This window comes from Podarcis melisellensis, assembly GCF_964234715.1.
Source record: "Podarcis melisellensis genome assembly, chromosome: 10".
Taxonomy (NCBI): domain Eukaryota; kingdom Metazoa; phylum Chordata; class Lepidosauria; order Squamata; family Lacertidae; genus Podarcis; species Podarcis melisellensis.
The window spans coordinates 73129414-73143564 of NC_138542.1; the positions used below are offsets into that span (position 1 = coordinate 73129414).

Below are 14151 nucleotides of genomic sequence, written 5' to 3' on the forward strand. Positions count from 1 at the left end.
CAGAAGAGGAAGCAGAGGGACGTTTGACTGTTATTTTTGGCAAATCTTCGGTGTGTTGGTGGGGGAAAGAAAGAGACAAGATTAGAAGGAATTCTTAGTTTCACTTTTAATAAAGAACTGCGCAACTGGATGTAAGGACTTCCGTCGCCACTGTTACATTGCTATATTCTGGAAAAATACCAGCAACGTTTTTGTAGAAGTGAATATTTTAACAGATAAAAGGGGAAGTTTTATGCACTGTAATAGATTATAATAATCTGACTTTTGAAATTGAACAATGCCACAGGTTTTAAGGTAAGGGTTGATGGTGAGCGTCAAAATTAACTTCTAAAAAAACTACTCCCCCTTTCCCCCCCTCTTCCTTCGCTTGTCGTTGGAGTATAACACCATTGCAGAAGCTTTGTAGAGTGGTTTTAACGAATGGATAAGGCTGGTAACTGATTGAGATCGTCCCTCAGAAGAATCCTGCTCTGGATATAATTTTTGTTTTTGTTTTTGTTTCCCTTTTTCTTTTTTTTTTGTGGGACTTATTTTATGGTTTTCTGCTACTTCTTCTTTACTTCCTTCCTTGGACTAATCTGGAATTGGAGAGTTTGAAGACTACATTGGATTATAATTGGAGTATAATTAAAATCTAAAATAACTGCCAATAACAAAACTGAGAAAATATATTATTTTTTGCTTTTTTATGGTTTGGTCCTTTTCTTGCCCTGTTGCATTTTATTTTCGAAATGACGGATTGGAATTAGCCTAAGTGGTGGCAAGAAGATTTTCCTCTTTCTATCGTCTCTTCATTAATGAAAAGTTTTAAAACCTTGGCAAAAATTTGAAATTTGAGGACTGTGAATTAGTGAATTCTCCTAACAAAAAGGCTAAAAGTACAATCACAATTATATTCTCTCTTTTGGGATTTTTAAAGATAATAAGAGTATCTCCATTGGGTTATATTTTATTTTTATTCTGGCAATTTATTTTGTGATGTAGGAAATACCTGGGTTGATATATTGATCGGAGGAGTTCGGTGTTAGTTTTTATATGTTATTGGGTTTTGCTAAATATTGTATTGGGCCTTATATACTGGTTGTGCTAATTTTGGTGCATTAATTAACTTTGCTAGGAGTGTGAAGACTAAAAGATCATAGAATCATAGAATCATAGAGTTGGAAGAGACCACAAGGGCCATCGAGTCCAACCCCCTGCCAAGCAGGAAACACCATCAGAGCACTCCTGACATATGGTTGTCAAGCCTCTGCTTAAAGACCTCCAATGAAGGAGACTCCACCACACTCCTTGGCAGCAAATTCCACTGTCGAAGAGCTCTTACTGCCAGGAAGTTTTTCCTAATGTTTAGGTGGAATCTTCTTTCTTGTAGATATGTCGCACCAGCAGAAAAAAACAAGTGAAGGGGGGACACCGGCAGATAGGAGAAGCTCAAAACAAGAGTCAGATTTTAAGGGAGAAGTATTGAAAATGTTTGGATAAATTAAAAATGATATAAAGCAGAGTGAAAAAAATTTAGAGGCCAAATTAGAACAAATGAACAAAAGGATTGGAAAAATGGACAAAAAATTTGATGAAACAGTAAATGAATTAAAGGGACAATTGAAAGATGTGACTAAGAGAACACAAATGTTGGAGGAGGGGATGAAGAGGACAAAACAGGAAATGAGGGAAGTGAGGAGAGAAGAGGAGAAAATAAAGGTAATAATAATAATAATAATAATAATAATAATAATAATAATAATTTATTATTTATACCCCGCCCATCTGGCTGGGCCTCCCCAGCCACTCTAGGCGGCTTCCATAAAAACCAAAAATACAGTAAGATCACACGTTAAAAACTTCCCTGAACAGGGCTGCCTTAAGATGTCTTCTAAATGTCAGGTAGTTGTTTATTGCTTTGACATCTGCTGGAAGGGCGTTCCACAGGGTGGGCGCCACTACTGAGAAGGCCCTCTGCCTGGTTCCCTGTAGGTTTGCTTCTCGCAAAGAGGGAACCGCCAGAAGGCCCTCGGCACTGGAGGTGGAGACGCTCCTTCAGGTATACTGGACCGAGGCCGTTTAGGGCTTTAAAGGTCAGCACCAACACTTTGAATTGTGCTCGGAAACATACTGGGAGCCAATGTAGGTCTTTCAAGACCGGTGTTATATGGTCTCGGCGGCCGCTCCCGAGGTAGAAATGTCGGAGATTAATAAAACACAAGAAGAAGTCTTGGATGCGATTGCTATGAATGAATTGAGGCAGCAGGAGACTAATTTGAGGTTGAGAGCCGTACCAGAGATACAGGGTAAAAATATTGCACTGATTGCAGAAATAGCACAATGGTTAGAACTTCAACCAGAGGAGGTAGCTATAACAGTGCAAAATGAATTTAGAATGAAGGCAAGAACAACTAAGACAAGGAAATCTCCGGGAGACTGTCTAATTATATTCAAGGACAGATAAATGAGAAATATGATCTTGCAGAAGAACAGAGAGAAAAGATTGAATATCGATGGGAATTATATAATTATTTTTAAATATATACCGATCAGACTGTTGAAACGGAGAGATCCATATAAACCATTGGTGCAAATTTTAAAGAAGAACAAAATAGAATTCAAGTGGGAATTTCCAGAGGGGATCTCTTTTTTCTATAAAAGTAAGAAACACAAACACACAAACCCAGAGTAAGCAAGCAAGTTTCTGAGAAGATACAAGGAATTAAGACCAGAAGAGGAAGAAATAAGAGGTGCAGCAGTAGGAGCAGGAGCTACGGGGGAAAGTGGATTGGGAGAGGGAAAAGAAGAAGAAGATGCAAGAAACACAGAAGAAGAAGAAGAAGAAGAAGAAGAAGAAGAAGAAGAAGAAGAAGAAGAAGAAGAAAGATTATAAAATTTTAAATAAAATTTAATTAATTAGGATACCAAGATGGAGTTAAAATTATGGAATTGGAATATTAATGGGATAAACGATAGGAAAAAATGGAATAAAATTGAACAATATCTAAAAAAGGAAAATTTGGATATAATATGTTTACAAGAGACACATGTGGCGAGAAGACATAGAAGAGTTTTGATCAACAAAAGTCTAGGAAATGAATTTATATCGTCAGACAAAAACAAAAAGGGGTGGTATTGCATATAAGAAATAAAATTGAAGCTCAGCAAATTTTCAAAGATGAAGAAGGAAGAATAATTGCAATCCAGATCAAGTGGCAAGGTGAAAAAATAATAACAGTCGGGATCTATGCACCAAATGGAAACAAGACTGATTTTTATAAAGATTTGGAAGAAAAACTGTTTGATTATACAGTGGTGCCCCGCAAGACGAATGCCTCGCTAAACGAAAAACCCGCAAGACGAAAGGGTTTTCCGATTTTTTAGCGGCTTCGCAAGACGAATTTCCCTATGGGCTTGCTTCGCAAGATGAAAGCCCATAGGGAAATCTCCGGAGACAGCGGGGAAGCGCAGCGCGCCTTCTCCTCTGTTCCCGGACCTGTCCTAAGGCTTGCGGTGGGAGGTCCGGGAACAGAGGACAAGGCGCGAAGGGCTTCTCCTCTGTTCCCGGGGCTTGCGGTGGGAGGAGGGTTTTTCCTCCCCACTGCCAACATTCAGAACAGCATTCTGAATGTTGGCGGTGGGGAGGAAAGCCCTCCTCCCACCGCAAGCCTTCAGGACAGGTCCGGCGAACAGAGGGGAAGGTGTGCAGCGCTTCTCCTCTGTTCCCGGGGCTTGCGGTGGGAGGAGGGTTTTTCCTCCCCACCGCCAACATTCAGAACAGCATTCTGAATGTTGGCGGTGGGGAGGAAAGGGCTCCTCCCACCGCAAGCCTTCAGGACAGGTCCGGGAACAGAGTGGAAGGTGTGCAGCGCTTCTCCTCTTTTCCCGGACCTGTCTTGAAGACTTGTGGTGGGAGGAAGGTTTTCCTCCCCACCGCCAACATTCAGAAGGCTGTTCTGAAGGCTGGCGGTGGGAAGAAAAGCCCTTCTCCCCCGCCAGCCTTCAAAAGAGTTCCCGCCTAGGCTGTGGATAGCAGCCTGCTGCCCCGCGCGAGGGGCGCTCTGCTTCATCCGCTGTCCCAGGGCGATTTTAAAATGCTGGCGGGCGGCAGCGCTGCCGCCCGCCAGCATTTTAAGATCGCCCCGGACAGTGAAGAAGTCCTCCGCTGTCCCGGGGGCTTTTAAAATGCTGGGGGACTGCAGCGAAGCCTTCGCTGCCGCCTGCCAGCATTTTAAGATTGCCCCGGGACAGCGGAGAAGTCTCCGCTGTCCCGGGAAGGCAGGCGGGGGGAAGCAAAGACTTTCGCCCTCCCCCCGCCGGCCTTCAGAAGAGGTCGGGGGACAGACTGTCCCCGGACCTGGTCTGAAGGCGGTTTCCATAGGAACGCATTGATTGATTTTCAATGCATTCCTATGGGAAACCGTGCTTCGCAAAACGAAAAACTCGCAAGACGAAAAGACTTGCGGAACGAATTAATTTCGTCTTGCAAGGCACCACTGTATGGACCAAAAGATTATAATAATGGGAGATATGAATGGAGTAGTGTCAATGGAAATGGATAGACTGAGAGTATCAGGAATGAGTAAAGAGGGAAAACTACCAAAGATTTTTTTCTCGATGATTAAGAATTGTAACTTAATAGACATTTGGAGACTGAAACATCCACTTGACAAACACTTTACGTTTTATTCAGAATCAAATCAGTCAATGTCGCGAATCTATCAAATATGGGTATCTAATGAATTAACTCCAAGAATCATGCAAGTTGAAATTCAACCAAGAGTGATCTCAGATCATAATCCAATCAAATGTGAAATAAGAGGTTACGAAGAAAGATCATTCAGATGGAGAATTAATGGCTACCTTCTAGATGATCAAAATTTTTTAGAGGGGGCACAAAAGAAGCTGGCGGAGTATTTTATGAACAATTGTAATAAGGGTACAAAAATGAATGTAGTGTGGGATGCCAGCAAGGTGGTGATGAGAGGATTTTTTATCCAACAGAATTCAATAAAAAATAAAAGCAGAGAGAAAGGCAAGAAGGAAATTTTAAGACAAATAATGGACAATGAACAAAAATTAATTGAGAAACCAGACAATCTGAAAATAAAACAGAATATAAAAGCTCTGCAAACACAATTTGCTATGATGATAAATAAAGAAGTGGAGTGGAATATAAAAAAATTGCGACAAAGGAACTTTGAATTTGCAAATCAATCAGGCAAATGGCTGGCATGGCAAATTAAGAAAAGAAAGGAACAGAATACAATAAATAAAATCATCATAGAAGGAGAAGAGATAGTTAATCCAAAAGGTATCAGAAAAGGATTCTTGGACTTTTACAGACATTTATATAATAATAAAGAGAAAAATAACATGAGAAAAATAGAAAGATTCTTAAAAGAAAAAAAGGTGCAGAAGATCCCGACAGAAAAGAAAGAAAGGCTGAACGCCCCAATAGAAATGGAAGAGATTAAAGAAGCCATAAAAGAGTTGAAAAAAGGGAAAGCTCCAGGACCAGATGGATTTACAGCAAGTTATTATAAAGAAATGAGGCACATCCTGTCTACACCACTGAGAGAAGTCATGAACAATATTCTTCAGGATAGAGAAATGCTGGAGACGTGGAAAGAAGCTTTTATTACACTAATTCCAAAACAAGACTGATTTGACTCAAGTTAAAAATTACAGGCCTATCTCATTGCTAAATACAGACTACAAAATTTTTGCAAGTATCTTAGCGAAGAGGTTGAAAAAGATATTACATGAAATTATTCATAAAGACCAGGCGGGTTTCCTTCCTGGCAGACAGATGAAAGATAATATAAGGAATATAATTAATTTGTTAGAATATCTGACAGCCAGGAATGAGAAACAAGCTGCGTTAATATTTGTGGATGCAGAAAAGGCCTTTGATAACATTTCTTGGGACTTTATGTTAAAAAATTTAGAATATATGGAAGTGGGGAAAGAATTCTTTAATGGAATAAAAGCGATATATACTGAACAAAGAGCGAAGCTTATTGTAAACAACATGACTACAGAAGAATTGAAAATATCAAAAGGTACGAGACAAGGATGCCCTCTCTCACCATTGTTATTCATAATGGTTCTGGAATTTTTTTTAAATTCAATAAGGAGAAATGAAGCAATAAAAGGTGTGTCAGTAGGCCAGAATGAGTATAAAGTGAAAGCCTTTGCTGATGATCTGGTAATAACAGTGGAAGAACCACTGGAAAGTGCAAAAGTAGTTTTGGAAGAAGTTGAACAATTTGGTCAAGTGGCAGGGTTTATATTAAATAAGAAAAAACCAAAATACTTACAAAAATATGGAACAAGGTATGATAGAAACAATGCAACAACAAATAGGGATAGAAGTGGTGAAAAAAGATAAATATTTGGGAATCTTGATTTGTTTCAGAATAACTATGAGCCAGTGTGGAAGGGAATAAAGAAAGATCTAGAGGTGTGGGGTCGAATGAAGTTATCTTTTTGGGGGAGAATTTCAACGATTAAGATGAGCGTGCTGCCAAAGATGTTGTTTTTGTTTCAGACAATTCCAATAATCAAGGGGACAGTGATCTGTAAAGAATGGCAAAGAGCAATTTCAAGATATATCTGTCAGGGTAAGAAGCCAAAAATTCAGTTTAAGTTATTAATGGATGCGAAAGAAAGAGGAGGCTTCGCCCTGCCAGACTTGAAATTATATTATGGAGCTTCATGTCCCTGTTGGTTGAGGGAATGGATAAAGTTAAAAAATACTGATTTGTTAGATTTAGAAGGTTTTGATAACAGATTTGGCTGGCACCCATATTTATGGTGTGAGAAGAAAAAAATCCATAAAGGTTTCGAAAACCACATCTTTAGAAGATCTCTCATAGAAATATGGGAGAGGTATAAAAGTTTATTAGAACCAAGAATTCCCCACTGGCTATCTCCGTTAGAAGTTATGAGTCTTAAGAAAGTCAATTTAAGGGGGAACTGGATTACATATAAAGAATTGATAGTAAAAGAAGGAGGAAAATCGAAAATGAAACCTTATGAAGATGTGAAGGAGCATGTATATGATTGGTTGCATTATTATCAGGTTAATGAAATGTTTAAAAAGGATTTTACAGAAAGAGGTTTTGATGAAAAAGAATCAAAATTTCAAATGGAAATAATAAATAATGAGTACAAAATTTTATCTAAAATGTATAAAATGTTGCTGGAATGGTATACAAAAGACGAGGAAGTTAAATCGGTTATGATACACTGGGCCAGAGATTTGGGTCATAATATACAGTTCAATGACTGGATAAAATTATGGAATGAAAGTATAAAATTTACAGCATGCACTGTGTTAAAGGAAAATGTTATGAAAATGGTTTATAGATGGTATATTACACCCATAAAATTTGCAAAAATGTATAAAACATGTAATAAGTGTTGGAAATGTAAAGAAAAAGAGGGAACATTTTACCATATGTGGTGGGATTGCAAGAAGGTGAAGGGTTTCTGGGAATTGATATATAATGAGTTGAAAAAGATGTTGAAATATACATTTGTTAAGAAACCAGAGGCTTTTCTTTTAGGAATAGTAGGAAATGAGATAAATAGAAAGGACTGTAAACTTTTCCAATACGCAGTAACTGCAGCGAGAATACTACTGGCCCAAAAATGGAAACAGGAACAACTACTGACGTTAGAAGAATGGAGAATGAAACTGATAGACTATGCAGAACTAGATAAACTAACGGGGAAGATCAGATATCTACGAGACCAAAAGTTCATTGAAGATTGGGGAAAATTTTCTGATTATTTGAAATGTATATGTGATGAGCAAACAACGCTAATGGGATTTCAAGAGGCTCTGTGAATGTTTGAGGAATATTGTGTAGAAGAAAAATAAGAGGGTGAAGGTATATAAATTTCAATATAAAAATTAGGAAATGTGTAATTAAAAAATTGAATAATGGATGATTATTAGAGAGGCTGAAGGAATTTGAAAAGAGAAAATATGTGATAAATTTTGATTGGATATTATAAATGTATGTTGGAAAATTAATAAAAAATATTTATAATAAATAAATAAGTACAAAAAAATCTTTTCTAAAAAAACCTGAAGCCTTTTTATTGGGATTGAAAGGGAAGGAAATTAAAAAGAAGGATAATTTTTTTTTCCTGTACGCCACAACAGCAGCTAGAACTATGTTGGCCCAGAACTGGAAAACTGATACTCTACGTACAATCATGGAATGGCAGACCAAAATGATGAATTACGCAGAATTGGCGAGATTGTCGGGAAAAATACGGGACCAAGATGAAAAAAAGTTTGTCGAAAATTGGAGTAAATATTTGGTATATGTAAGAGAAAATGGTAAAACTTTAAAGACACTGGCAGGGTTGGAGTAACTCTAACGGCATAAGACAAAATAGTATTAAATAGAATACGTGATGTTATAACTATATGATACTTACTGAAGAGATGGAGGGAAGTCCGAAGCTCGGCAGAGCTCAAGGCCTAGGTGGATGGATAAATGTATAATGAGTGTATGTATTCTATGTGTATGTGTAATAATGAAAATCAGTAAAAACAGATTAAAAAAAGAGAGAGAGAGATAGAGGTGGATGGAGGATTATGATGCCGAGGATGGGAAATGTCCAAAGGAACGATGAACTAGAGAAAAGGGGGGCCTCTTCATGGACAGAGAACAGCTGCCTTTCCTTGTGAGGAAACAATTGATTTAAAAAGGCTGTATTCCAAGATCATGCTGCGCTATTAACAATGAGTGAGGATTATGAAAGGTGGTGATGCATTACTATCATTTGACATCATTGCATCTTCATTTCATAAAAACTGGGAACATGGGAAGGAGGCGGGGGAATATAGGAAATGTTGAAATAAGAAAAGCTGCTAATGGCATTTGATGTGTTCTCTTTCCCTTTGTTCTCTTCCTTGAAACCAAAATAGGATTGCCTTTCCGCCCATTCTGAAGAAGGTGATACAGAAGACAGTCAAAATTCTGGGACATGGGGAACCTTTTGTTTCATTAGGAATAGCCATTAAAAAGTGTGAAATGTGGAATATGCTTCACTGAATGAGCACACATATCTCACATCAATAAACTCAAACAGGGGAGAAACCATTTAAAGGTATGGAGTGTGGAAAGAGCTTCAGTCAGAATAGATATGTTAAATTGCACCAGAGGATTCACACAGGGGAGAAACCATATAAATGTATCGAGTGTGGAAAGAGTTTTAGTGATAGTGGAAGCCTTAGAAGACATCAACGGACTCACACAGGGGAGAAACCGTTTCAGTGTATGGAGTGTGAAAAGAGCTTTAGTGATAGTGGAAGCTTTAGAAGACATCAACGGACTCACACAGGGGAGAAACCATTTAAATGCCTGGAGTGCGGAAAGAGCTTCTGTTTCAATGCAACCCTTAGAAGACATCAGCTGGCTCACACACGGGAAAAACCATTTAAATGCATGGAATGTGGAAAGAGCTTCAGTTTCAATGCAACCCTTAGAAGACATCAACGGACTCACACAGAGGAGAAACCATTTAAATGTATGGAGTGTGGAAAGAGCTTCAGTTTCAATGCAGCCCTTCAAAGCCATCAACGGACTCACACAGGGGAGAAACCATTTAAATGTATGGAGTGTGGAAAGAGCTTCAGTCACAGTGGACAGCTCAATATACATCAACCGATTCATACAGGGGAGAAACCATTTAAATGTTTGGAGTGTGGAAAGAGTTTTAGTGATAGTGGAAGCCTTAGAAGACATCAACGGACTCACACAGGGGAGAAACCGTTTCAGTGTATGGAGTGTGAAAAGGGCTTTAGTGATAGTGGAAGCCTTAGAAGACATCAACGGACTCACACAGGGGAGAAACCATTTAAATGCCTGGAGTGCGGAAAGAGCTTCAGTTTCAATGCAACCCTTAGAAGACATCAACTGGCTCACACAAGGGAAAAACCATTTAAATGCATTGAGTGCGGAAAGAGCTTCAGTCAGAATGGAAATCTTAAAAAACATATACAGATTCACACAGGGGAGAAACCATTTAAATGCCTGGAGTGCGGAAAGAGCTTTAGTGATAAGGGAACACTTAGAAGACATCAACGGACTCACACAGGAGAGAAACCATTTAAATGTTTGGAGTGCGGAAAGAGATTTAGTGATAATGGAACACTTAGAACACATCAACAGACTCACACAGGGGAGAAACCATTTAAATGCATTGAGTGCGGAAAGAGCTTCAGTCGGAATGGAAACCTTAAAACACATCTACAGATTCACACAGGGGAGAAACCATATAAATGTTTGGAGTGTGGAAAGAGCTTCAGTTTCAATGGAAAACTTAGAAAACATCAACGGACTCACACAGGAGAGAAACCATTTAAATGTATGGAGTGTGGAAAGAGCTTCAGTTTCAATGCAGCCCTTCAAAGCCATCAACGGACTCACACAGGGGAGAAACCATTTAAATGTATGGAGTGTGGAAAGAGCTTCAGTCACAGTGGACAGCTCTATATACATCAACCGATTGATACAGGGGAGAAACCATTTAAATGTTTGGAGTGCGGAAAGAGCTTTAGTGAAAATAGAACACTTAGAAGACATCAACGGACTCACACAGGGGAGAAACCATATAAATGCATGGAGTGTGGAAAGAGCTTTAGTGAGAATGGAAATCTTAGAAAACATCAGCAGACACACAGGGCAGAAACCATTTAAATGTATGGACTGTGGAAGCAGCTTCCGTCAGAATGGAACCCTTGATTTATGTCAACAAACTCACACAAAACACAAACCTTATAAATATGAGGAAAGTAGATAGAGGTTCAGTCCTAGTGGAAGGTCTAAATCAACAGACTCACGGACAGGAAGAACTTTAGTACTTGAAACCCTTCAAACCATCAACAACCTCAAAGAGGAGAAGCAGTTTAAATGAAAAGATTGCAAAAAGTGCTTTATTTATAGAGGAGTGTTTATCTGGATTGCTGGTGGTCAGTGAGGATTAGGGCCGGGCGATATATTGTTCCAAACTGGTTTCTAGACCACATCGTGATAACCTTTCAAAAACAATTGATATGGCAACATACCAAGAATCACAGTGTGTGTTTCGGTGATGCCCATTTGCCTGGAAGCAGCCGGCAGAAAGCTTTTATTCATGAAACCCCTGAATATGCTGAGTTGCTGACTTCCCTCCCAGATGACAGGAAGCAAAAGACACAGATCCATTGCCCTGTGTCCTTCCAGCCTCTTTCCTCCCTTGCTCCCTTCTGCTGATGCGTGTGCCTGACTTAGATATCCTGTGTGCTGTATTTGTTTACTGCTGGAACTGGGTTTGCTCTCAGGAGCTAAGTTTTGTGCCTCACTGGGGACCCAGTGAGAACTGTATGCTTTGAAAGCTCAGTAAACTATTACTGAAGAAGTCCTGCTGCTTCTCTGTGTGTTTTTGACCTCAGTGTGGGACTTGCTCTACACGTGGCCCCTTCTTTGCTCATGCCCTGGAGTTGCTGTACTTAAGCATGCAAGACAGTTGCATCTGTGTGTACTTAAAAGCAAATAAAGTAGGACTCGCCTTTCTATGAGAGTACAGTGGTACCTTGGGTTACAGACACTTCAGGTTACAGACACTTCAGGTTACAGACTCTGCTAATCCAGAAATAGTACTTCGGGTTAAGAACTTTGCTTCAGGATGAGAACAGAAATCGCACGGTGGCAGCAGGAGGCCCCATTAGCTAAAGTGGTGTCTAGGTTAAGAACAGGTTCAGGTTAAGAACGGAATTCCGGAAGGAATTAAGTTCTTAACCAGAGGTATCACTGTAATTTGTTTTCAACTGTTTTTAAAGATTTTGTAATTTGCTTTAGGAGATTCGGATTACAGACAGGGAACTAACAGTAATGATGATGATGATAATGTTACATTGCTTAACATGCCCCCACCCCAGTCATGAATACTTGAGGGCACTCCTGAGTCCATCATGGTTGCTTGAGGCCCATGTCCAACTCAGGCTACTTCCCCACCCAACAGACCTTTTGGGACAGAGAGGACATGGCCCTGGTCCTCTCTGCACCAGGTAGGATGGTTGCAACACTCTCTGTGTGGAACTGCCTTGAAGGTGTCTTGGGAACTGGCCCAGAATGCAGCAGCCAGATGATTGGCTGGGCTGCCTCTCTTTATGAATGGCATTTCTCTCCCACCTCTTTGCCCAAGGAGATCAAGGCGGCATCCATGGGTCTACCCCTCCCCACTGAGTCCCCCCACAACAAACACATTGGATTCCTGTTTCAAAACAGTTGCACTGGTTGTTTCCATTCCAGCAGGACCTCTCCTGCTCTGGGTGCCTTGGCTTGTGAGACCTCCAGTGGTGCTTTCATGGAACTATAGAGGTGGGTGGCACCCCAAGGATCATCTAGTCCAACCCCCAGCAACCTCAGAGGCCACGCTTGCATCTGGAGGAACTAAGTGTTAGAATATTTCCGTTCCATCTTAAGGGACAGGCATGACTGTTGTGTGTCACATGCCTGTTTACACTCCAGCACAGCTTTCTGGGAACTTCTGTTTGTGTACAGTGGTACCTCAGGTTACAGATGCTTCAGGTTACAGACACCGCCAACCCAGAAATATTACCTCGGGTTAAGAACTTTGCTTCAGGAAGAGCACAGAAATCGTGCTCCAGGGGCACAGCAGCAGCAGGAGGCCTCATTAGCTAAAGTGGTGCCTCAGGTGGGGTGCTGTCTTGCATTGGACATGAAGGCGAGCAGACATGATTCCTTTGTCCTGATGTGTGCTGAATAAACTGTAAATCTGCTCACATATGCCTCTCCAGCCACTTCTGTTGTGTGTTTACTCTGCTGAGTGTGCGTGTCCAGCTTCTGAAGGCTGCTGAAGCTCGGGTCGCAGTTTCATGCTGATCCAAGGACTGGAGATCGCCCAGCACAGCTGGGGGGCTGCCATTTCCCCCCAATTCCTTGGCTGCATCCCAACACTAAGCACTGGAGGAGAAAATGAGCCCTGCAGTATCAGGCCAGAGGGCTCCCTCCTATAGGGGAGACAGAGCAGAGGAGCCATCCATCACCATCTCCACAGATTGGCCTCCTCCTCCTTTAACCACCTTTATTGGTGGCCTCTGCCTCTTGTGGGAGGGAGTACCACAGGTTTTATTCTGCCCTGCCAGAGGAAGCGCTTTCTCTTCTCTTCCTTCCTTCCTTCCTTCCTTCCTTCCTTCCTTCCTTCCTTCCTTCCTTCCTTGCACCGGTGAGGTTTTAGGGACCAGGGTATATTTCATGTCTGAATGTTTCTATCCGCGGACAACCTCTATTGTAAAAGGGGACTGATCCATACATCCAAATGGGGTTTCTCTGCATGCATTTTCCCACTTGTCAGGGTTTCTGGGAGAGAGGAGGAGATGACAGAGGAGACGGAGAGCGAGTGGGAGGAGGGGCAGAAGGATGAGGAAGAAGATGACGGAATTCTGAGGGAATCCACGAGTCTGAGCAGCGAGTCAGAGGATTCTCAAAAGGGGGTTACCTTAATCAAGCAAAAGGGAGGAGAAGGGAGAAGCGGAGAGGAGCCCAGTGGAAGACAGACGCAGCAAGAGGCGTCTCAGCCGGAACGGAGTAAAGGGGGTGGAGTCGTCAGCCTCTCGGAGGGAGCAGGATTAGGAGAGAACAGAGAAAGGGGGTTGGAGCAAGGTGTTCAGCCGGAAAGGGTGGAGAGCAGAACAAGGGGTGGTGTAGCGGTCGAAAGAAAGGTCAGCAGCAACGTACGCGCGCCAAGTTCAAACGTAGAGGCGCGCAGAAGTGGAGAGAGCTCAGGGGAGGAGCCCGGCCCTAAAGCCAGAAGGAGGGGGGAAGAGGCGGCAGAGGATTCAGCCTCAGGCGAGTCACGGAGAGAGGGAACCCAGGGGGGCAGGAAGACCCTGCGGAAAAGAAAGGAGAGGAAGAGGTGGTCTAGAGCCAGGCTATTAAGTTGGTGTGGAAGAGGGGAGGAGTCAGAGGGGACTTCAGCGGTCTAACGTGACAGACGTACGGCCACGATGCTGAACTGTACGAGAAGCAGAAATCTTCAATAAACTTTTCCTGTAAATAAACTGCAACGGAGTGAGGTCTCTTGTGAGCTGGGACCCGTCCTGGGTGGCCGGGACAGTAAGTCCCCTCTGACCCCTCC

At 41.5% G+C, this 14151-nt stretch overlaps 4 protein-coding genes across 11 annotated transcripts in view; 3 read left to right on the forward strand and 1 right to left on the reverse strand.

The window, feature by feature from the left end:
• LOC309378648 (uncharacterized protein) overlaps positions 1-14151 on the forward strand; it is a 113767-nt gene that overhangs the window by 93574 nt on the left and 6042 nt on the right. For 5 of the 7 annotated variants that reach the window (XM_081927131.1, XM_081927132.1, XM_081927130.1 and 2 more), the window contains one exon: positions 8936-11409. In XM_081927131.1, the coding sequence (XP_081783257.1) occupies positions 9120-10709 (1590 nt within the window). In that variant the 5' untranslated portion in view covers positions 8936-9119 and the 3' untranslated portion in view covers positions 10710-11409. Of the gene's footprint in view, positions 1-8158; positions 11410-14151 lie in introns of those variants that run through there. The other 2 variants (XM_081927129.1, XR_014172150.1) reach the window with 2 other exon arrangements.
• LOC309378831 (zinc finger protein 500-like) overlaps positions 1-14151 on the reverse strand; it is a 58066-nt gene that overhangs the window by 34288 nt on the left and 9627 nt on the right. The gene's annotated exons all lie outside the window — the stretch shown is intronic.
• The window catches only part of LOC309378644 (uncharacterized protein), a 47954-nt gene that overhangs the window by 28092 nt on the left and 5711 nt on the right, over positions 1-14151 (forward strand). The window lies entirely within an intron of this gene.
• The window catches only part of LOC309378701 (uncharacterized protein), a 42186-nt gene that overhangs the window by 11268 nt on the left and 16767 nt on the right, over positions 1-14151 (forward strand). The gene's annotated exons all lie outside the window — the stretch shown is intronic.